Source organism: Crocodylus siamensis, chromosome 5 (assembly GCF_052110815.1).
Source record: "Crocodylus siamensis isolate JL-2025a chromosome 5, ASM5211081v1, whole genome shotgun sequence".
Classification (NCBI taxonomy): domain Eukaryota; kingdom Metazoa; phylum Chordata; order Crocodylia; family Crocodylidae; genus Crocodylus; species Crocodylus siamensis.
Window position 1 is genome coordinate 54049100 of NC_143399.1, and position 23023 is coordinate 54072122.

Genomic DNA, 23023 nt, shown 5'->3' on the forward strand with positions numbered 1-23023 from the left:
CTGCAAAAATTACAGAAAGCTGTACTAGTGCAAACCACTTTCCTACCCCCAGGATCTGCACCAGGTTAGATTTGCTAGTGGCTAAAATCCCAGCATCCCCAAGACCTCAGTAACAGAGAGCAAGAGGGCTCTTCCAAATTAAGGCCAGATTTACATATGTTAAATGCCTCAGCCTAGGGAGGAACACACATGCATTTGGCACTTTCAAGTATATTGAAACTATAAAGCTTCAATAAATATTCCAAATATAGCTGCCAGCTGAACCCAATTTCCCACAACATTCTTAAAGGGAAAGTTTCCCCTTGTGGTTTATCATTCTGATTAGTCTGCTCTTTTAGCTGTGATCATACAGTATGAAAGTGCTCCAGACTAAAAAAACCAATTCCTTTGTTCTTCAGCGAGTTACAGAATTCATTGGGGTGGGAGAAAGGGGAGAATGCAGTCAAGTTTTCCTGGCACTCTGTAAGCTGTCCACACCTTGGTCCTTTTTGTCAAGTTCTGGATTTTTGTTGGGCAAGTATAACAGCTTTGACAAGACTTCTGGCAGCCTCTAGTTTTAAGTAAAGTTTATTACTTCACTCTAGGGGACAATTCAGCACTGGCAGAAGATGGGCCTAAATCATCTAATGCGTCTTTTCTCCTTCTAATGTCAGTTATTCTGTGCTTTATGATATTTCATACAGCTCAGCTGTTGCTGGCTTGTGCATCTGTTCCAGGATATTTTCTCTCTCCTCTTGTCTGTAACCAGATTTTAACTGATGCAAGATTTTTAAGAAATGGGAGGCTACTTTTATTAAGACACATTATCTAGAATATTTCCACTGAAAAAAATCACTTATTTTTAAGGTTGCTAACAGCAAAACTAGAACAAGACATATTATGTCACTAAAAATACTCAGGCATTAAAAGTCAAGGAAATTAAAGATAATATTAAGCAAGTCCAATAGTCTTATGGCCAGTTTTTGCAAACACTCTGTTAATAGACTAGTTCTTTCTAACCAGCATTCAAAAAAACCTTAACTCTGCCCATTGAATTATTAATCATTTATACTTTTTCTCTTAACTGTGTGTAAAGTATTGATACTTTACTTTTATTTACGTACAAGGTTTATAGACTGTATGCTTTTGCACAACCAGATGTAACCATAACATCTAAAACTTCAGCACTTCAAGACTACTTGAATGGCCTATAAACAATGTTCTCTACAGATCAAAGTAATTCCAGATACCTAACTAGGCAAATGTCATAAATCACACGGTTAGTGTACAAACATAGCTCAGGATTAGCTTCTATGCCAGGTCACAAAACTGTACTTGACATGAAAACTGCAAACGTCAGTGTTGTACCCAACAATCACACTCAGTATACAGAACAAATGCATGTATAGTATTAGTTATACAATCAATGGTGAGTGAATCGCATTTCCAGATCTCTGCTTCATAAATGAAAATATGCTGATTTCTGTTAATGGTATAGGTATATTTTAGCTATTATATTGGAAGTTATGGGCACAGAATTAAAGTTATTTGGATACTGGTTAATGATTCTTTTTCCTGCCTGTTTGGTACATATGAAAATTGCTTGTTAAAGCTGGTGCCCAGGTTGTTTATATAACCATAGTTGTCGTCCTCTTTAGTTTTTAACGTACAGACTATTAGTAATTTATATACTATTATGTTTTCTTTTGGCAGTCTGTGTATCAGCCTTAAGGGTAGGTGAGCAAAGTTCTTGGTTTGATACTATTAGAGATGCTTACGTAGCAGCAAAAAACCAACCTTGGGAATAATGAAAATATATAGACAAGGGCCAATAGGTTGCTTAAAGCCTAGGGTAATAGATGTCTTATCTGTTGTAAAAGTGGTTTTTTGCAGTTTTGTCTTTTGTGAGGCCAGCTGCTAGCAAATGGTACTAAGGATTGAGGTGTAATGTCTTCTCTGAAATTGCCACGTTGATTATTTTTCCTGAAAAATAACACAGATTATTAATGTTCTGAATGGGAGTTTGGAATGCTATTTTGTAGCTGAAAATTCTGCAGAGGCGTTTTTATTTACCTTCCAGCCCCCAACTATGAAACTAGTTTGCTTTCTTTCAGAAACTCGGCTAAATTTGCATGCAGTGATTTGGTTAATGAATATGGAGCTATAGTGAGTCAGAGCGTGGCCTTGACTAGGGAGTGGCAGTAGAATTCTGCTGTTTCCTCTATCTATATTTAACTATTTTTTATTTTGGTTTGCCCAGCTTTTTTGGTTTTGGATCAGAATTCATAGTCAAAGGATAATAAGAGTTGAACTTTGATCATTGCATGTAGATATGCATCAGTTCTATGGATCGTGTTTTCTCTTTCCAAAAAACAAACACAAAAAAAACCCGTTATGCTTGCTCTTCTTTCGTACTGATCAGTGGGACTTTAAGATTACAAAGTGATTTGATTTTCTTCAGTGTTAGTGATTTAGGCCTGAGCTTTCTGTGGCTTTGAGTCCAGTTCGGTTAAAGAACATTAAAAATGTGTGGGCTGTGCCTGAATCAGTTGGAACCTGCCTCATAGTACTAAAAATATTCCTGCAGAACTTGCTATACATTTACCTTTTCTGTACTGGTCTAATTTGGGAATGTAATAGGACTGGGCCCCACGGGCAGCCACAATGCCCCTGGTGGCTGGACAGTTGGTAAGTTTGGCTCTAGGGTACCTTCCCTTTGCTGTCACCTGCCACTCCTTGATGTACCTGGTTGATCTCAAAAAGGGAAGCTTCTGAAGGATCCTAGAGCAAGCCCTAGTCCTTCCTTCTGCCAGCAGGTCCCCCTCAAGCCCCATTAACTTCAATCTTGTCCTCATGCTATACAGGCCCCTCCTGGCCTGTCCATGTCCCCCAGGACGCATGCCTTATGGGCTATTTGTGGCTTCTGGCCTCTCCTGTAGCCATGCCCATGTCTCACAGATGTTAATGACCATCACTTCAGTGGGGCACTTTGCCCTGAATCAACACCCGACCCCTTCAAGCCTCTACTCCCTTGTCAAGGCTTTGGCTTTCTTGGCTTCTGCCTGTCTTCTCTGCTCTAGCTGGCCCCTTAGCCCAGACCAACTGCACTGGACCTGGCTTCCAGGTTCTAGTCCTCATTTCACCCTTTTGGGTCTTGGTTTCACCCTCTCAGGCTTCATCCCTCTTAGGCTTTGGGCCCCTAGCCCTGTTTTGCCCCTCTTGGGCTCTGGCTTAGCCCTCCTGGCTTCAAATCTTCTCTAGCTTGGCATTGTGGACTGTGGGCCCCTGGCCCTGGTTCTGCTCCTCCTGGGCACTGAGCTTCCTGGCGCTACCTCCATCCAGCTTTGGGAACTGCTAGGATCTCTTCCATTCCCGATAGTGTCAACCCAAGCCATTGGCATAAACTGCAAACAAAAACAGAAGCCCACTGGCTATAACTAAAACTGTAAGACCACTGGTTATCTCATGAAACCATTCTTATCCTGGCCCCTATCCCCCTGCAAGTCTTCAGCTGCTTACCTGCAGTTCTTGTTGAATCAGGATCCCAGGCCTTTGTGCTACCAGAGCCAGCTTGTTGCAGTACTCTTCCCTTTGTGGCTTGCAGGGCCAGACTGACCACCTTGCCTTTGGCCCTGCATTTATGTGCCTCTTAAGCTCTGCCTCTTTCCAGTCAGGTGGTTTGCTAGCCCTGGCCCAGCAGCCTCTTTCTTCTAATGGGCTGCTGGTTTAGATGCTGTAGGGTTCTGCCCTGTTGTGCTAGCTCTGTAATAGGCATGCATAGCTTCTGACCCCCGATTGCCCATTTCCCTGTGGACAGCTCATTCCCTGTAGCGTTCTCCCCCACCTGGGGAACCTTCCTGCTCCTGCTTTTTCCCGTGAAGTAACAGGAGTTTCTGGCTCCCTGTTACAGGGACAATAACTATCTGATGGATATGCAAGTATAATAATCAGTCTGGTTTAATGATCTATTTGGGCAACTCCCATTTTGAACTAACAGGAAGTCTATTCTGTCAGCATTGCAGGTGGATACTGTTTTTATTTGGAGAGCAAGCCAAATGGAACTATGTTTTAAGCTGTACTTAAATTCCCCCCCTTTTTTTTTAGTATCAAATGTATTCAAAGATGGTAATCTTGCCTTTTCTAGTTCCTTTTCAACCATTCTTATAGATCTATTTCTATTCCTACTGAAGTCAGTAGCAAAAGTCTCACTCTTCACTGGGGCTGTTTAACATTGGCTGCTGGAGGAACATAGCTAGTACAAGGTTCTCATTGTTGACAGCCAATGCCTCTTTAGTAGGTTAAAGAAGGTGGTAACGTGGTGTTAAATTTCATTGTGATGGTACAGCAACCATCCAGAAGTACCATCCGCTGCCATACCTCTCCTTGCTTCACTAATAGCTTAATTAAGGAAAGCAATAGCTTGGTGGAGGAGCTGAATGCCTAACTTACAACTTCTGAATGTAACAGTAAATCGTTGCAAATTATTGGCTAGAGATAAGACACAGACATTTTATAGTGAACATATTTATGGTTTTTCTGCTGTGGGAAAGCTAACAATTCTGTGGTTATAAAAAAAGATTTTCACTTACAAATGAGCATTTATATAGGTTAATTGGATAACTTGAGGCAAAATACTTAAATACCCCAAAAATGAGATTTTACATATGCAGAGAGATTATTTTACAAGATTTTGCAAATGAATCCTTAGAGTCCTTTTTGAAAATTGTTCCTGTGGGTCTACTCCAAAGACCAAAGTAAATGTGAGTTGTCTTACTGATTTCATTGGATACTGGATCAGGTTGTAAATGAATTATGCACCAGAAAAAAATTCACTTTCAAAATATTCCAAAGCCAAACAAACAGGTTTGTGTACCATGAAATACGATTCCAAAAGTGTTATCTAAATATAAAAACACTGATTGATTGCAGACCATCCTTTGCAAGAGAAGCTTTTTAAAGATAGCAGATCTGAGTTAACAGTAGAATTTCATGGAGGAGAGTAAAATGGCATAGAGCCGAGTCCTGAGGAGTGAAGAGTGCAAATCTAAAGAGGGAGAAGACCAAGACTGGGGGAATCATGGTAGATTTAACCTTACACGCTTTGTTTTTCATAAATACAACATAACAGTTACTACTTTTGGGGAAAATAAATAATGTTGTTAATATTCAATTTAATTATTTTAATTCCTTATTGGCACTCAGAAATATATTTTTCAGAGGTTGCTATATATTCATTATTACTTCAGGCAATATTGAAACAAAGAGCTTAGGCTTTTCCCGGACTGATGTTCCCTTTAGAGTTTCATTTATTTTTAAAAAAGAAAGATGCGCCGAGTAGGAGAGTAGTCATGTGAATGGTTCAGGTTTAAGACTGTTACTTACTGACCTTATTGAGATTGGGAAGAAAGGAAAATACACTAAATGCAGGTCTATTAGTCTTAATTTTTTAGCAGCTTCACTTTTGATATGCAAAGTCACTTGCAGCCAAATTGAAGGCTGCTAACTAATTCATAAATACTGGCATTGTATAATAAACATGTATCCTAATACCCTTTTTATTGATTGCCTGATAGAACTGACAGCAGAAAGGAAAATTGTCTAGAAGTATGAAATCACGCAGTTTTTTTTCCAACTGTCCTGCACATGTTGCATGTTTAAAAGGGGAGTTTTTCATAGGTTGGTGGATAGGAGGAATTGATTAATTTATTAATTAAAAATGAATCCTTCAAAACCTTTATGACACTTTGGTCTCAGTGACCACATCAACGTAAGATGCTGACTGTGAAGTTGTTACTGAACGGTCATTAAGTACTTGCATATACAAGTACAAAATGACTGTTTGGTAACCAGCCTTACTGTGCAGTAGCATCCCCAAATGGCTTCTTGGTGAGGCTGACTGTGCAGTAGCTCATTACTACTGCACAAAAGCACTGCATCATGCTTTCTGCTGTGCAATGCTACTGCACAGGAGTAATGAGTATATAATGTTATGACATTGCTGTACCTTTACCTTGTAGTTTTTAAAAGAAACTATTGTTGTGTTATACTCATGGGGAAGCAAGTACATTTACTAAAAGATGGAGTTTCTATTAAAGTTTTCTTAAAGGACATGAGATTTGAAGGCATATGGAGCATAATCATGACAGTGATGCTAAAAATGTATTTGGTCTGTTGGATTGTTTTATTTTTACATGACTTCTTAAATGGGATCTCAGTTTTGCAAACATGCTTGCAATCTGTACATACGTGCCAACAATTGCAGTTATATTGCTGCATATGTGCCATTTAGATGCATAAAGAAAAAAAGGATTTAGCTCTATACTTCTTCTCTGGAGACTGCTTAATTATTACAATAGGACTTTGATTCAGGTCAGTGTAATTATCTTCCTTTTAGAAAAAGCCAAAGTAAATAAGTGCAGCTGTGCACTGAACCACAAATGGTTCTTCAACTTATCACCTGCACCTCTTTGCAGAATTACTAGTTTTTACTGAATAGGTCTGTACTTCCTGCAATTACAAATATTGCAACACGCAGAAATACACTGAGGATACAGCTAGATTTCGCATAGGTCGCACACCCATTTGCCTGTTTTTGTCCCATATCTGAGAAGCTGTGGAATTGGCATGTATACATCACCTTCCTAATCAGGGCTTAGAGAGCAGTTGAATGTGCTACCACTGCTCCAACCAGGATGCGTCTGGTGAGAGTGTACGTCCTAGCCTGCCTCACTGTGTTAGAGTGTTTGTAGGTTCCCAGGGACTCCCTGTTGCTGAGCAAAGCCTGCACTGGGGGGTTGGCTGGGTGGAAGCGGCTGGTAAAATTTTTGTGGCTGGGACTTTGGACGTCAGCTCCTACTTCAGACTACTTTGCATTTCTGCTGCTACCACTGTCACCCACTGCTAGCAACCAGTCTGCAGAATGCATTAGTACGTAGTCCTTGCATTGCAGGCTATATTGGCACAGATTCATGAGCTTCCACTCTAGGTAACGTGAAAAATTGTGTGATATACAGATTTTTTGTTTTTTCTGAACTGGAGTGGGTTTTCCCAGAGACATAACTATTTTTGGGCCCCGCACAGACACGTAGATATAGGGAGAGGAAGATGAGGTATTTTTCCAAACAACTGAGAATGGTGTGGGGGGAGGCACTTGACAGCTGAAGGGTCTTACTTGACAGTGGCTGCTCCTAACACCATTAACCTTGCCTGGCTGGGGCTGGGGCTATGAGTAGCCCCACAAAGCCTGCTTGGCTGGGCTCAGGTGAGCTCTGAGCAGCTTGCATGCTTGGCTGGGGCTGGTTCTGTATGCCCTACCTGGCTGTGTGCACTGGGTTGCAGGCTTCCCAGGAACTGCCATTATGGCACCCCTCCCCCTCCAGTTGGGGCAGAGAGCTGTTGCCCACCCCTAGTTATGCTATTGGGTTTGCCACATTTCATTTAGGAGTAGATATGTTGTTGCGGCAGTTTGGTTAACACTGACCACTCATGCAACTCCTAAACAAGTAAGGACTGAATGTCACTGCACAGAACCACTTTGTCTCTCTTGTCAGGCATTAAGTGGGGTGAGGTTGGGATAGTGTCACGGGGTGAGGGGATGAATGAAAAATGTGAATGTAAGACACAGATCAGGTTCTCTTTGTCAGTCTTTATACTGCTTTATTTGTCATTGCTTTGCTGTGCTAGATCCAATTTAAATGGCCATTTCCTCAGGTCAGAACCTGTCTGTTTGGCAGCAGTGCATGTACTCATGGCACTGGATAACAAAACTACTCCCCAACACTATTTTTCAATAGAAGCGGTTTTACAAGAGCATGGTGTTCTGCACCCTCCTAAGAATTTGATATCTCTCTTTTTCTCAAGGAAAGTGGTCCTTTCTGTACCAAAGATTACTAAATGAAACACTGTTCCATGCATTTTAGGAGAAAGTTTCCTTTGTGTGCTCTTAAACCGTGGGATTAGCAGAGTTTCAGAGTAGCATATGAGAGTCCTGTATCATGAAAGGATTGCAGGACTGTATATGTTGCAGGACACTAGCTAAGTGGTTCCATGTGCTGCTTTGATGTACAGATGTCATACAGGATGGGGATTCATCATATCCAGATATGTCTCGCTCCTTTCTTTTACAAAAGGAAAAACCTTGTAATGCACGTATGCAAACTTGAAAGTGGTAGGGTCAGACCCAGTTCACCTTCTGACACAAAGCTATGCACCTTTCCTTGTTGCATTTCCTGTGGAAGTACAGTATTCCAGACTGGCCCACTAAGTCCAGAATCATCCTTTCTTGGCTTACAAGTGGATATAGCTGGACTCAATTAAGTTCTCTGCACCAGAGTGAATAGGAGTAGTATTGGTAAAATTATGTATCTGCTCCAGAACATCCATCAAATCCCATTTCAGAGTAACAGTCAAAAAGGACTGAATAAGGATTGTCATGCTTTTGAAAGGGAAAAAAGAAAGCACAACATTTTCAAACTTTGCGGTTTGCATTCAGTCACCTAAATAGGGAGCATACTCTTCAGAAGTACTGAGCACCCACATGTCCTAGGGGAGCAATGGGTGCTTAGTTTCTTTAAAACTTGAGCAAGCTGTTTAAGTATTTGAGGTTGAGCATCTAAACTCGTATTGAGTTCCCCAGCTCTGGAAAAATATTGTCCTCCAGTCAAAATGCACCCATTTCTGTGAACAACACTTGCTATTCTGAAAGATTAAAGCAGGGCTCAGGTGAGAAGGAATGGGAAACATTTAGTACTTTACTTTGCATTCTCCACTAGAAGCTGAGCATTAGTATTTAAACCAGGTACTAGTGAAGTCACCTGAACACAAAGTAAAGATAGGAAAGTGGAAGTAATGAAAAGAAAGCTGAGAAAAAATGAACCATTAGAGAAAGCAGGGAAGGGACAGTCAATCTGAATGGGCCTGAACTGCAGCTTTTATGGCACATTATTTCCCTCCCCTCCTTTTACTCTCCAGTTACATTATTTCCCTCCCTTCTCTTTACTCCTCCTGTACCATTAGAGGAGTTCTCTCATCTTCTTCAGTATTCCTGTGTTCTTGCCCCCAACTTAGACCTGGAGTTCCTTCTGTCTCCCTGTTTTCCTTGGAAAAAGGAGAGAAACCGTGGGAACTTACCAACTCATACTTCTGGTTAAAAAATTATGAGTGTCTTTAAGCTACTAGCTCAATATTAGGTAAAGTAGGTACAGGCCATGGAACATGGTGAGGCAGCTGCTGCAGGACTTAGCATGTTCTATCCGATCAGTATCATTTGGCACTTACTTTTTGTTTTCCTTTAAAATTAGTAGTTTCTGAAAAATCATCTTAAAGTAGAACTTCTGGCTTCCTTTTTGTGTCTTTTATACCAGGCATTGTCATTTCCTTTGTGAAATTACCATTGTAGTGTTTCCCTTTGGCCTTTTTGTCACCTACTGTCTTTGTCCCTTCCCTGCTTTACCTTTTAGTCTTTCTAATTTCTACCTATTTACATTCTCACTGACATCGTGCCACACTTTTAGCTTTTAGTGCATGTAAGCATGTATTTGTACTGGCCAGAGTTTGGCAGTGGGGGCAAGGGGAATAAATAAGATCGTCTCAAATTTTTTGATGTTAAACTTCTACAGTTGTTTGTGATTCCATCTATTTTCCCTCTTTGAATAACAGCTCAGGCTGCCAGGTGTTCTCTCTCATAGTTTCTAGGGTTGGAAGGGACCTGAGCAGATCATCAAGTCCAACCCCCTGCCATGGCAGGAAAGAGTACTGGGGTCAAACAACCCCAGCAAGGTGTTTGTCTAGCCTCGTCTTAAAGGCCCCCAAGGTAGGAGCCAGCACCACTTCACTTGGAAGTTGGTTCCAGATCCCAGCCGCCCTGACAGTGAAGTAGCGCCTCCTCCTAATGTCTAATCTGAATTTACCCTCTGCCAGCTTGTGACCATTATTTCTAGTCACTCCTGGTAGTGCTCGGGGGAACAGGGACTCCCCCAGTGCCTGCTGGTCCCCTCTAACTAGTCTGCAACAGCCCACTAGATCCCCCATCAGCCTTCTCTTGTGGAGGCTGAACAGGTTCAGATCCCTTAGCCTCTCCTCTTAGGGCCTGCCCTGCTGCCCCCGATCATGTGAGTGGCCTTCCTCTGGACCCTCTCCATGTTGTCCACATCCCTCTTGAAATGTGGCGCCCAGAACTGGATGCAGTCCTCCAGCTGTGGCTGACCAGTGCCGCATTGAGGGGGAGTACCACGTCCTTGGACCTGCTTGAGATGCATCTGTGGATGCATGACAAGGTGCGGTTGGCCTTCCTGACTGCATCCCCACACTGCCGGCCCATGTTCATCTTGGCATCAATGATGACTCCAAGATCCTTTTCTACCTCTGCACTGATAAGAAGGGAGTTCCCCAGCCTGCAGGTATAGTGCTGGTTCTTCCTCCACAGGTGCATCACCTTGCACTTGTCAGTGTTGAATCCCATCCTGTTCTCATCCATCCACCCCTGTAACTTGTCTAGGTCCGATTGCAGCCTGTTCCTCCCTTCTAGCATGCCCACATCCCCCCACATCTTAGTGTCATCAGCAAATTTGAACAGGGTGTTTTTTACCCCCTCATCCAAGTCACTGATGAAGATGTTGAACAGTACGGGCCCAAGGACCGAGCCCTGGGGGACCCCGCGCCCACATCCCTCCAGGTCAAAAATGACCCATCCACCACCACTCTCCGAGTGTGGCCCTCTAGCCAGTTGATGACCCATTTGACTGTGTAGGTGTCGACACCACAGTCCCCCAGTTTCTTAACGAGAACAGGGTGAGAGACAGTGTCGAAGGCCTTCCAAAAGTCCAGGAAGACTATGTCCACTACTACCCCTGCATCTAAGGATTTGGTAACCTGGTCGTAGAAGGCCACCAGGTTGGTCTGACAAGACCTGCTTCTAATGAACTGTGTTGGCTGCCCCTAAGCATAACCTCCCCCGCTGGCCCCTTCTGGACATGCACCAGGATAATTCTCTCAAAAATTCAGTCTTCTGCAAACAGCCAAAAATAAGCCTATGCTCTACTCAAAACCTATATGAAGGGTTTAACTGGGCCACAGCTGTTGTGCTGCTATACTGCTATCTAGGGCCCTCCCAAGGGGGTGTGAATTGGGGTGACCGCCCCAGGCCCTGCACTCTGGGGGGCCCTGAGGAGTGGCCATGGCCCCTCCTGCAGGGCCTGCCTAGTACTGGTGACACCACTGGCTTTGGGTCCAGCCACTTACCACCTCCGCCCCCACCACCAGCGCTGCTGGCTTCTTTGCATCCAAGCCCTGCACAGACTGATTTGCACCAGGCCCCACACACTGCTAGGACAGTCTCTGCTGCTATCTGTACAATGGAGAGTTTTACCCAAAGAAAACAAACTTTGACTCTGTCACTAATATATACATGTTGTAAAGTTTTTGGTCAAATATAGCAGAAATAATATTAGGTCATCTGCAAGCAGTATGTCAGATTTTCACCTTGATTCCCTGGCTGCCAAAAGACATTGCATATCCAAGAGAACATCTGTGTATAATACTGTAGGAGAACAATCGCCACATATAGTTTTAACATTAACACACACGTTTTACACCACCACGCGGGAAGGGAGCACCGTTAAAATTGTTGAATGTGCTTTGCACCCAAACATCCTACAACTTATCAAAACCATGTTGAATAACCAGGTACATTCCTAATGAAAAGCTATTGGCTCAAAGACCATATTTAGTTTTAACCAAATATAGCTATAGCATGGCAAGAAAAAAAGCTTAAGGCACTTAAAAAGAAAGCACCTGCCCAAAAGAAACTCCAGTAATATTTTCTCTTTCCTGAAGATGATTCTTATACCAAGCTAGTCAAGCTTACTGTCAGGTAACAGGAGCAGAGCAGGAAGTCCTCGTTGTGCTTACCATGGTTTAAGTGTCTGATACAGTCATTCAATACTGCGCTGAATTGTTTCTGAGCATCTGGATCCTCAAAACAGTAGTAGCTGTGTCTGAGATAGGCCTGCCACAGGAAAACTGGAAACTCTTTTGGCAGCTGAACAAAGGGAGGCTCCTTCTCATTGGAAGCTAAAAAAATATATATATCCAATTTAAAACTTGTAAGTTTGGGGTCTTTTTCCACACTGTAACAAACAGAAATGTACTTTGTTGTTAAAGCAGTAGATGAAATAAATACATTTGGGTTAGTCAACCTTGGTTTAGGGAAAGTACAGGTGGTCAGGATGCAGTGTTCACCCAGCCCATACAAACAACTAGGCTGGTGAGAACTTGATTTTTATTTTTTAATAATTCTGACTGATAATATTGATGTTTATTTTTAAGCACTTATTTCCATTTTTATCAATTTAAATTTTCAGGACTGTGCAAAATTAGGGCTGTGGAGGGGTGTAGAACCACCACCAGCTGAATGGCACAGCTGTGCTCAGTCTCGGGTCCCTCATCTGCTTTGTCATTTCCTCTTCCTTTGTTCCCAGTCCCCCCCGGTTTCTGGGAGTCCAAACTAGTCAGTATAGTTCTGCTCCCCATGTCATCACACACTCCATCAGCCATCATTTTCCTGACATCCCCTTTCTATAAATTTTGATTATTAACAATGCAATTTTTTTATTGGTCCGAGTACGAGGTGATATTGACCTTTATAAGCATTTACTGATAAAAATCAAATCCTGCCAAGCCTACAGACAACCACTCAGACTGAGATGTGGCATTGTGCACTTGGCACTCATACCTCTGCAGGCAATACCTCCAAATTAGAGCAGCATGATGGCACTCTACCTGACCTCTTGTATTAAGTCAGATATAGCCTGAAAACTGGGTAAATTGCCAATACAGCCCTTAGCTAGGCAAAAATGAGGCACCTACAAGAATCATTGCTTTTTGATAAATTATAGAAGATAAGCAGCAGACTCCTTATGGTAAAAATAAAAATTAAACAAGGAAAGTACTTATCTCCACATATGTACTAAACAATTATATTTTAGCTAAAAGAAACAGCATGTGTTCCCTCATCCAGTCTCCTTTCCATCTGAGCTGACAGGCTACTTTCTGGAAGCTCTATGAACTTCCATAGTCTGGGATAGAAAGCAAAGGAGGTCCAAAGTCCTATAAAATGTCAGTTTGTGTTTCTCTCTGAATCAGCTTACAGTGCATATGTGAAACTCCACTCATAGTTAAGGAGATTACAAGTTATTGTCTCAATGCTCTGCAATGTGCCTCTGGCAACTCCAGTTACAATCAGTCCCTTTATCAATCATGCTTGGAGCAAAACTGTTAAACTTGTGAGTGGAAATCTTCATTCAGTGTGGTACAAAGGGGAAAAAGCTGCATTAAAAGTTAACTAAGAAGACTTTGCACAGGGGAATCCCTAAATGGCCTACAGCAGGTGTAACCTCCTCTATATGTCAGTCACTCCTGCTTCTTCCTCAAGTAGCAGGTGTTCTAGGGACAGGCAAGAAAATGCTTGAGGCATGCTATTTCTGACAAAACAAGGTTTCAGGGGGGCATTCCAGTAGCTGAAAAGGAATCAGTATTTAGAGTGCTCCTTATCCTCCTTCAGAAGCATCTGGAGATCTGGCTTCCTTCAATCTGAAACTTCTCATCTTTGAGGAATCAGGATGGGAATAATCATTGTGGTGCCTAAGTTACACAAAGTAGTTTGGAGCAGTTATCTCCATATAACTTCCCTGCTATCTGTACCACAGATACAGAATCAAATGCATTAAAAAAAAAAAACCATGCAAGTTTGGGTATTTCAGTGCCCAACATACTGAAATATATGCATATGCATATTTAAAATGCACTGAGAGGGTGGTGCTTTGTATCCTAGCCTGTTTCTGAGTTTGCTCTGTGGAGCTCACAATGTCATTATGTAGTGACAGTACAAAAAGAAGCATCCAGCACTTATCTAGATGTCAATTAGTGGCATGTAGCATGCAGCCATTCTGGAGCCAGGATTTGCTGGTTGCCACATGGGGCCAGGAAGGAATCTTCCCCCTTCTCCGTTACTACACATGGCAGGGATTTCTTTTTCTTTTTTGTCTATTGTAATAACATTAAGTGTCGACTGACACCGAAGCTGGGGATTTTGACTGAGTTGCATCAATACTCTTGCTGGCATTAACCCTGAAGGTTCCTGCCAAGGAGGTCTTGCCCCTCTGCTCAGAGTCAGTCTGATAGTCACATTTGGGGTCAGGAAGGAATTGGACCACATGGTCAAACTGGTATGGACTGTGGTGGGGGTGTGCCTTCCTTTGGCTTGGCCGTCTTCCTTGGATCTCTCGCGTATTTTAACAACCCTTGCAGCACCAGGACATTGACTGCCATTGTCCCCCTGCTTTATCTCTGGCATATTATAGTGCTATACCTTGTAGCTGTATGATAGCATTGATTGTGCAGTTTTAGATTTGACAAGGATATGAATGAGATGGCATGAATAGGAATGATCCTGCCCTTTTCAGCCCCACTGTTCTATTATTCTATAAGTCTTCCGTTATCTTGTTCAAAATCTAGCCTCAACATCAGCAAAAAAAAGAGAGCTTAATGGAAAAAAAAAACTTGAGGTTTGGCATTTCAGTTCCAATAATGCTTACCAAGAGGATCTGGAAAATGTTTTTCAGACAGTAAATTGTAATCTTCTTCTGAGGTCAATACTTTGCCTCCTACAGGAAGAATGCGATATTTGGGGCTGACTCCCTTCTGGAAGGCCTGAACATTTGAAAGAAACAGCAAGTGTCAAAGAAGATTCAAAAAAGGATAAGCTTAGCCTATAAAATAACCAGCTCGTTTACATAATATTAGTACCTAGATTCTACCTAAAAGGATCAGTTTTGGTGGATTAAATACAGGTTGTTTCCTGGAAAGATCAAGTGTGAACTAATCCGAAATGTGAAAAGGTGGAAAGCGTATACAAAAGTGGCCCTCTAGTACTAGTCTGTCAAAACTTATGTACTTTACTGTCTGGTATAACAAGGGACCCAAACCCCATTACTTCTGTATGATGGAAGGTGAGGACAGCAGACTAACAGGGAGCCAGGAGTTCATAGATTCATAGTTCCTGCAACTTTAAAAAGGATGTAACAACCTAAGTCAGCTTAATAGGACTGCAGCTGCACGAGGGCAGGCTGCTCCTTAATTAAGAGGGAAAAATCCCTGTACTGAGCTAGAGAAGACACTGAGCTAGAGAAGACACATGAAAAAGGGGGCATGGCTTTCAGGGGCTGAGCCAGAGCTGGCAGTCTGGCCCTGAATGTTACAGGGAGAGGAACTCTTGAGTGCCTGCAGCAGAGAGACTGGCAGGTTACTCTTGGGAGATGTCAGGAGAGAGCTCAGGGAAGCTTATGGCCTGCAGTTAGGTAATGACACAGAGCTGGGTAGATTTTTAGTTGGGAAGCAGTGGCTTATATTTACGCTGTGATTTAAAGTTATAGCCACATCCAGTCCACCAGTTTTAAGTGGTGAAGAGGAGGCCACAGTGGTGCTGCATGGGCACCTGGCATAAAGCCTTGTCCTAGGTTCAGGGAAACCAGGGAAGGCTGGGCTGGAACCAAGAGCAGCCTTGCCCCGAATCAAATGCTCAGGGGGTTGGGACAAGGTGCAAGACAGGGCAAAGGGGCCCAGAGTCCAACGACACAAAGAGGGACGAGGCTGAGAGCTGGGTCTGAATCAGTAAGCCAAGGCTGGAGGCCTGCCACCAGAGTAAAGGGTGGGGCTAAACCAAGAAGGCTGAGGCCACTACAAAAGGACAGCAGTGTGGACAGAATAACATCTGCAAGGCATGGACATAGCTGTAGGGGAAGAAAAAGACCACAAACTTAGCCCTTAAGGCAAGTAGGGCCTGAGGAAATTGAGAGAGCGAGAAAACCCTAGGCCAGGAGTGGACAAGATATGGCCCACAGGTTGCATCCAGCCTATCAAGTGTTTCAGTCCAGCTCATGGTGGGGCCCTTGGCCCTGCCCAGCCAAGGCATCTGCAGCCCAGGCCATGACAGATACATATCTGAACTTGCTGCTCTCAGGAATAGAGGTGATGTCTGGTGCAGAGCGCAGCCCACCCTATCCCTGTGTGTGGCTCCTGTATATGCTGAGAGCTGCAGTTCATGGGGCTGGACATTGGGAAGGGGGGAGGCACAGTGGCCAGACTCAGCTTCCTGGCAGTGCCCATAGTGGTAGCTCACTCTGCCCTCACACTTCCAGGTGCCACTGCCAGTCCTGGCCCCCCTGCCCAGGCACTCTGGCTCATCTGAATTGCACCCACCACCAGGGGTGCCAGACAGAGTGGGTAGGCAATCAGGGTCTCTATGGAGACTAGCCTGGGAGACCCATAGGCAGGGTACACTCAGACAGGCAGATGGGATGGGGCCACAGGCAGCCTGGGAGTGGCATCTGGGAGCAGGCAGCTCTGGGGCTAGGGACAGGTTTGCAGGGCAGTAAGAGTGAGGGGCCAGGGCCCAGAGCACGCCTGCAATACACTCTCCACATAACACTGTGATGGGCACTGGTTCTGCACTGTCACCACCCCTTGATCCCGGTTTGTGCTGGGTGTGGGTTGGACAGGCCCGGGACTAGACAGGATCAACTGGCATCTCCCCACCTCTCCCCCATCCTCACTATGCCAGGCAGTGTAAACAGTCATATCAGGTCTGAAGCCAGGGCAGCATTCTCCACACCCTGGCCCTCAACAGCTCACCAAAACTCCAGCCTAAATAATTGCCCACCCTTGCCCTAGACTCAGCATCCTCTAAGGACAGCCTTCCCTCATTACCTTTCAACATCAAGGTGTGACAGATGAGGAAGCGGGCCAAGACAGACACTAGGGGGCATCATGGTGGCCCTCTGGCACCATCCTGCCACATCTGGCTAAAACTAACTCAGCCACAAGTACAACTGTGGAGCTATGGTCATTAAATAGAAAGTTGTTCTGTGGTCTGCTAGAAGCAACAGAAATACTGCTGGTGAAATTCCAGTCCCACAATACTGGTTATCGAGCACACTGACAAACTTTAGAAGTGTTTTTAGATATGTAAAGGGAGAGAGAGAATTGGTGTCACATTAACACCTCCACAATGTTTGATAAATAAATGTTTGATAAAAAGTATGTGCTATTCAGTGATGTGGTACCTACTTATCTGGGGACAGGATATGATCTCTTAAATATAATAAAGAGCACCTCCATCAGACAGAAAATTTGATTCTACAAGATGTTATTGACCAGTTTGAGAGTCCAGAGGTACATGATGGAATGCAGTTTTACCTCTTTGTTCTCAAAGCACTCCACTGCATAGTCATTTTTCACCACGATGTATCTCTCCTTCCATCTCTTCAGATCTTCAGCAAAATGCAGGATCTCTGCCTCATACAAGATCATCCCAGGTTCTGCAGGGGGCTAAAAAGAAAGGTACCAGGTTTAAAATGATTTTGCACAGACAATGCCTCTTTTTAAGCCTTCACTTCTAAATTTTCCCTAGGGCATATTAGCAAGTGTCTGTCTATTATTTTAGAGAAAAAACTTGATATTTTGGGACACTTTAAAGCTTTGCTTTCACTACTAACTATTCATCTTTTCAGTTGTGTATGTCCGAGTATGGTCTCTTTGCTTAGCCAATTCACATTAAGAATGCAAACAAGTGTCCTACACTTCTATCACATGCAGACTTAATGATTTCATGCCAATTTGAAATCCCAAAGTTCGCACCCCATCTCTCTAAGATCCATTTCTCTTCATTTGGCTATGGTAAAACTGCATGCTCATGCTTCATATGCTTATTCTACAAATAGTGTTTGATGGACGTTGCCTATCCTATCCCTACAGAGTGCTGAAGACGTGGCTTATTGATTTGGCTGAATCACTCTTCCTGACTTCGACCACTCTCTTTTATTCCAAGATACCAAATAAGACCTTGCAGGTGGTCAGAACACCAGTATTCCTCCTCCCTTATATTCAACTCTGAAAATATATGTATTTTATGTTCCAAAATATATATAGTACTTTATGTTCCAAAATATATTCTTGCTCAAACAGGTTATATAAATTACTTAAGGTCTAAATTATCTAAACAGAGCCACATTTTCAAAAGGTTTCACCCCAACAATTAATGTTGCACCCATTTCATTTTTCCACTTAAGAACACAAAATACTTTCATGATGAAAACTATATGCACTTGGGGACTTATAAAAATCTATCCTGTAAAGCACACAGAGTTTTGAACATGAATGGGCTGACATATAAAAATACCACACAAGATGTTTTCCATATAATTTGCAGAGAAATATCCCAAAACACAAGATACGAAAATGGAAATAAGTCATTTTATTTTGACATACATGTGACACATTTAGGATATTTGGGCTTGATTTTCAGAGCTGGCAAGTCTCTGCAACTCCAATTAACTTTGCCTGAAATTGCCAGTATTCAGCACCTCTGAAAAAAATCAACCCCATGTGATTTATAGATGTATTCTTGAATTCCAGATCATATTTTGCATACATTTTAGAGAATTGTTTCTGTGGTAGAATAGCAAAATTATACTGCAGTGTCACAGAATTAACATATGAGAGACCCACTGGATTTCCTGTTACCTTGATTTTTAGGAAATGAGACTGGGAGTCTCGGTGTTCTTCCAGTTCATTTTGTATGTGCTTACAGAAAGCCACAGAATACTGGCGCTTGTAGTGTGGGCTGAAGTTTTTGATTACAGCTTCAGTTTTCCCTAAAACAGAACATATAAATGTTAAATTTAATTTGCATTAATTTCAGGAGATGCAATATAGAATCCTATCAGTAGCAGTCTACCCAGTTCAAGGAGGCAGGCACTTGATTTCCTGGGCAGATCATGGGGCCAGTCACCATTTCCATGGGCTTATGGCAGGCCCCCCACATGCCTCTGATTGGCTGAGCAGCCCCGGTGGCCCCCTGCTACTGATTGGCTGAGAGGGATGGGGCTGCACAACAAGCAGCCTGCTCAGCCAATCAGCAGTGTGGAGCAGGGGCAGCAACCATCTTGCCCACTCCCTTTTGTATTGGCAGCTTCCCATCCTCCTCCCCCTGGTGGGCTGTGTGGCCAGGCCACAGCAGATGTGAAGACTGCTGGCTCCACCTGGAGAGCCAGCATTTCATTTTTAATAAGTTTTCTTTTCCCTTGTGGATTTCACAGACATCACCCAATTTAGTGATTTCCATTAAATTGCAATTTGATTAGATCCCTATATAATCAGTAGTCATTCCATTCAAACATACAGTAGTCATACTGCCTAACAGCAGCTAATGTAGCATTTCAATGCAAGTCCAAAGACCTTAATAAATGCTAGGGGTACAGGAATAAAGACTTTTTGGGCCGATACCAATGGGCAATTATTAATGGGCCATATCGACCAATACCGATCCTAATGCCAAGATGCAGTCTGGCAGCCTGGAGAGCAGCATCAGGCTGGTAAGTCTGTGAGGGGGGGAGGGGGGGACAGGCAGGGACAGGGAGGTGTCAGATTGAGGCCCCCAGAGTGAGGGCGGGAGTGGGCCTGAGGCACAGCCAGGTGCTGCAAAGCTGGGACACAGGATGAAACAGTGAGCAGCTCATCCAGGGGGGCAAGAGGGGGCTTCTGCTACTGCGCACACCGCTGGGAGAGGCATGGGGGGCATGTGCCCCCCAGATCTGTGTGTGGAGTGAGGGCAGTCTACTGTTGTGCTGGAGCTGGGGGCAATGGGGGCTCTTCCCAGCAGGGGGATCTGGCCTTGATCTGCCCCTCCATGCTCCTTCCCTCTCTCCACTCCTTTCCGCCTACAGACTTACCACCCAATTGCTGCTCTCCAAGCTGCCAAGCTGCACTTCTGGCCACATGCATGCTGCAGTTGCACACAGTCACATGGCATTTATCAGCAACGTTATTGGCTATATCAGTCAAAAAAGTCAATTGCCGATAATGTCAATTTTCCTTTTATCAGCGCCAATACAACATGGACTGATGCATCAGTGCACCTCTAATAAATGCATTCAGTTATGTGGCAATACAATAAGGAAAGTTTTATTAAGGCCCTTACTGGTAGGCCTTCTGTGCTCAGAACCAAGAACAGATATTGTGTATTACACTCCACAGCTGCAAATGTAACTCTTATTGATATGCAATTAATATTTACCGTATCTACTCAAATACAAGACAAGGTTTTCTTCCCCTCAAATCAGTAGAGGTGCACTGATACATTGGTCCCATATCAGATCAGCATCAATATAGGGAAAATTGACAGTATTGGAAATTGGCTTTTTTTTGCCTGATGTGGCCAATAAATGCCCTATACACGTGCACAGCACAGATCGAGACCCCCACAGTAAGGGAGAGAGTGGGGCAGGGGCAGGTGCTGTTCAGCCAGGTTGGCGTGGGACGTGGAATGGAGCTGTGAGCAGTTCATCTGGGGAGTGCAAGGGGGGGGGGAAGCTGGGGAGTGGTACACACCCTGGGAAGGCTGGGGGGCGGGGGGGTGGAGCAGGCTGTCACTGAAGGCTGGGGCCCAGCAGGGCGGTTCAGCTGTGGCTGTGCTCAGGATGGGTGGTGGCACTGGGAAGGGAGCTATAGTGAATTCTGGGGTGGCTGCTGCCCCCCCATAGCTCCCTCCCAGTACCGCCCACCCCGAGTGCAGCCCAGCCAGGAAGAGCCTGGCATTGGCCAGGCCCCAGCCCATACCTGCAGCCCACCCTGTCCTGCACACAAATCCCAGGGTGTGTGCAGGGTGGGAGCCACTCACAGCTCTGTTCCACACCCCACCCTGGCTGAGCAATCCCTGTCCCTGCCCCCCTGCCTCCCACACCACAGGGGCCCCAATCTGCCTCCCCTCCACTCCCCAGACTTACCAGCCCAAAGCTGGTCTCCAGGCTTCGTGGACACATATTGAAATTGGATAGGAATCAGCTGGTATGGCTTCTTAAAAATCAGTTATCGATACTGGCCCAAGAAATCTCTTATCAGTGCACCCCTACCAGTCGGCATGGGGAGAAAAGCCCCTCATCTTATATTTGCAGACAAGCAAACCTTATTAAATACATTCTCTATCATTACACTGCTGCCAAAAGTAGCACGTGCTTAGCAATCAAAAACAACTATGATGTTGATTAAATGCAGCCAACACAAAGCGTAACTGTAAAACACATGACCCACATTAGGGCGAATATGCTGTTGAGAACCTACCACAAGGACAAGGTAAGGACAACCCATCTGAATAAGATGTTTGGTCATGGGCATTGGGCGCAATCCTCTTCAGCACCAACACTTTTTCAAGTCACAACATAAATTTTGACTTTCTTTTCATGCCCATAGCTGAGCTATGCCTTTTCTTTCCCATTTCAAATGATTGCTGTTTCTTTACCAGCCTTAAATGTCTGGAAAATACAGGCAACCCTCACCATTTGTGGGGGATACATTCTCGCATCCCCTGCGAATGGTGAAATCTGCGAATAAGGCATTGCGTTCATGAATGCAGTGCCCCCGGTGGCTGGGGGGAGTGGGCCACAGCTCTGGTGGCAACAAGTGCAGAGCTCCCAACAAGCTCCTGTAAGTGCATAAAGTGTATTTAAAATGCGGGTTCAGCATTCGCCAATATTTGAAACTGTGAATGCCAAGCCCATCTATAGCGAGGGTTTCCTGCATCAACAAATGGGGCCTCAAACAGTTCACCCAAAATCCCTCCGTCACCACCCTGGTGCATGATTTATATGGCCCCACCCTCCATGAGCTGGACCAGGTTGCCTTGCACCTCATCTACATAAAAACTTTTGGAGAATCCCAGGACTCATGACAAGAACACCCAGTTTCAGTCACAACTAAGGGTCTAATTAGCAGATGGATCCATTGTGGAGGGTATCTGGAGTAAATGCACATACTGAGCAGTGCTGAGCTGTGGGGTTGCCATGGCTTGAAATGCTGTAGACTCTGCTAGGGCCCATCCCAGTGAACTATGTGATATCATGAACCTTTTGATTGTGAGCTAATATCATACATAGTTTGTACAGCCTCTCGTGGGCTCAGATCAAACATAGTCTTATGTTTGCCTAGCAGGGGAAATACTATGATCACCACGGTGGCTTCCTAGTCACACCTGGGGAAAACCACTTTGCTAGCATAGGATAGTTCCCGCATAGGTAATGGATAGTTAACCTTGGCTTTATGCCCACTTTATGGAAATGGGAGACTCCTCCCTAGCTTGCTCCTAGGGCTTTATGGCAAAGGGCAAGCAAAACTCGGGGGCATCCGAACCCCAAGCCTCTGGGCTTGGGCCTGCAAGTAGGATGCTTGCCAGATATTTTGGAAACATCTGAAACCCCAGATGGGGACGGAGGATGTTTGCCAGCAGTAGAGCCACTTTACGGTTCTGGTCTGACTCTTGGATTTGGAATTTGTTTTGGCTAATTTGGCTTGGAATATGGAAAATTTAAATAAAAAAAAGTTTGTACTATATTAGTAGGTATAGAAGTGCTGCATAGCAACATGTGTCTGGAGTTCTTGTGCTAGAACTTGCATCAGTTTCTAAAAAAGGTAAACCACATCACTTCTGGCTGAATTAAAGTCTGTAGGTACTATATGCAAATTATTACAGATATGTTTATTTCAAGGTCAATGTTTTCAAATTTTTTCCCTACTGTTCAGGCTCTGGCAATAAGGAGGAGCGGAAGGGGCTGCAGAGGAAACAAGCTGGGGGGTAAGCAGAGGACAGAGGGAATACTGGACCCCCCCCCAGTTTATTTTCCCTGTTATTAGAGGGAGGGGGACAAATTCAAGGTATGCCTCCAATTATTAGAGTCTATAGCTGGAAAACTGTAACAAATACATACATTTTCCATAGACAGAATCTAATTATTAGGAGATTGTCTTCTCTTTAGAGTCATCTTATATTCAAGTAAATACAGTAATAGTTTTCTTAAATCTCTGTAAAAAGCATTTCTCTACAGTAAGATGTTATCTTCTTCCTCTTGGGTCATCACGTCACAGGCAAATGAAGAGCTGCTTTCTAAGGTTGGCTATCGCAGCTTCTTATTTTCTGTCATAGACAGATATTCAACCATGC

At 43.9% G+C, this 23023-nt stretch overlaps 1 protein-coding gene across 1 annotated transcript in view; it reads right to left on the reverse strand.

Moving 5' to 3' along the window:
* Positions 1 to 23023, reverse strand: part of NIBAN1 (niban apoptosis regulator 1) — a 126710-nt gene that overhangs the window by 46190 nt on the left and 57497 nt on the right. Inside the window, exons 2-5 of the mRNA XM_090048549.1 lie at positions 18556 to 18686; positions 17230 to 17361; positions 14571 to 14685; positions 11887 to 12048 (exon numbers count right to left, since the gene is read on the reverse strand). Of these exons, the coding sequence (XP_089904675.1) occupies positions 11887 to 12048; positions 14571 to 14685; positions 17230 to 17361; positions 18556 to 18686 (540 nt within the window). The remainder of the gene's footprint in view (positions 1 to 11886; positions 12049 to 14570; positions 14686 to 17229; positions 17362 to 18555; positions 18687 to 23023) is intronic.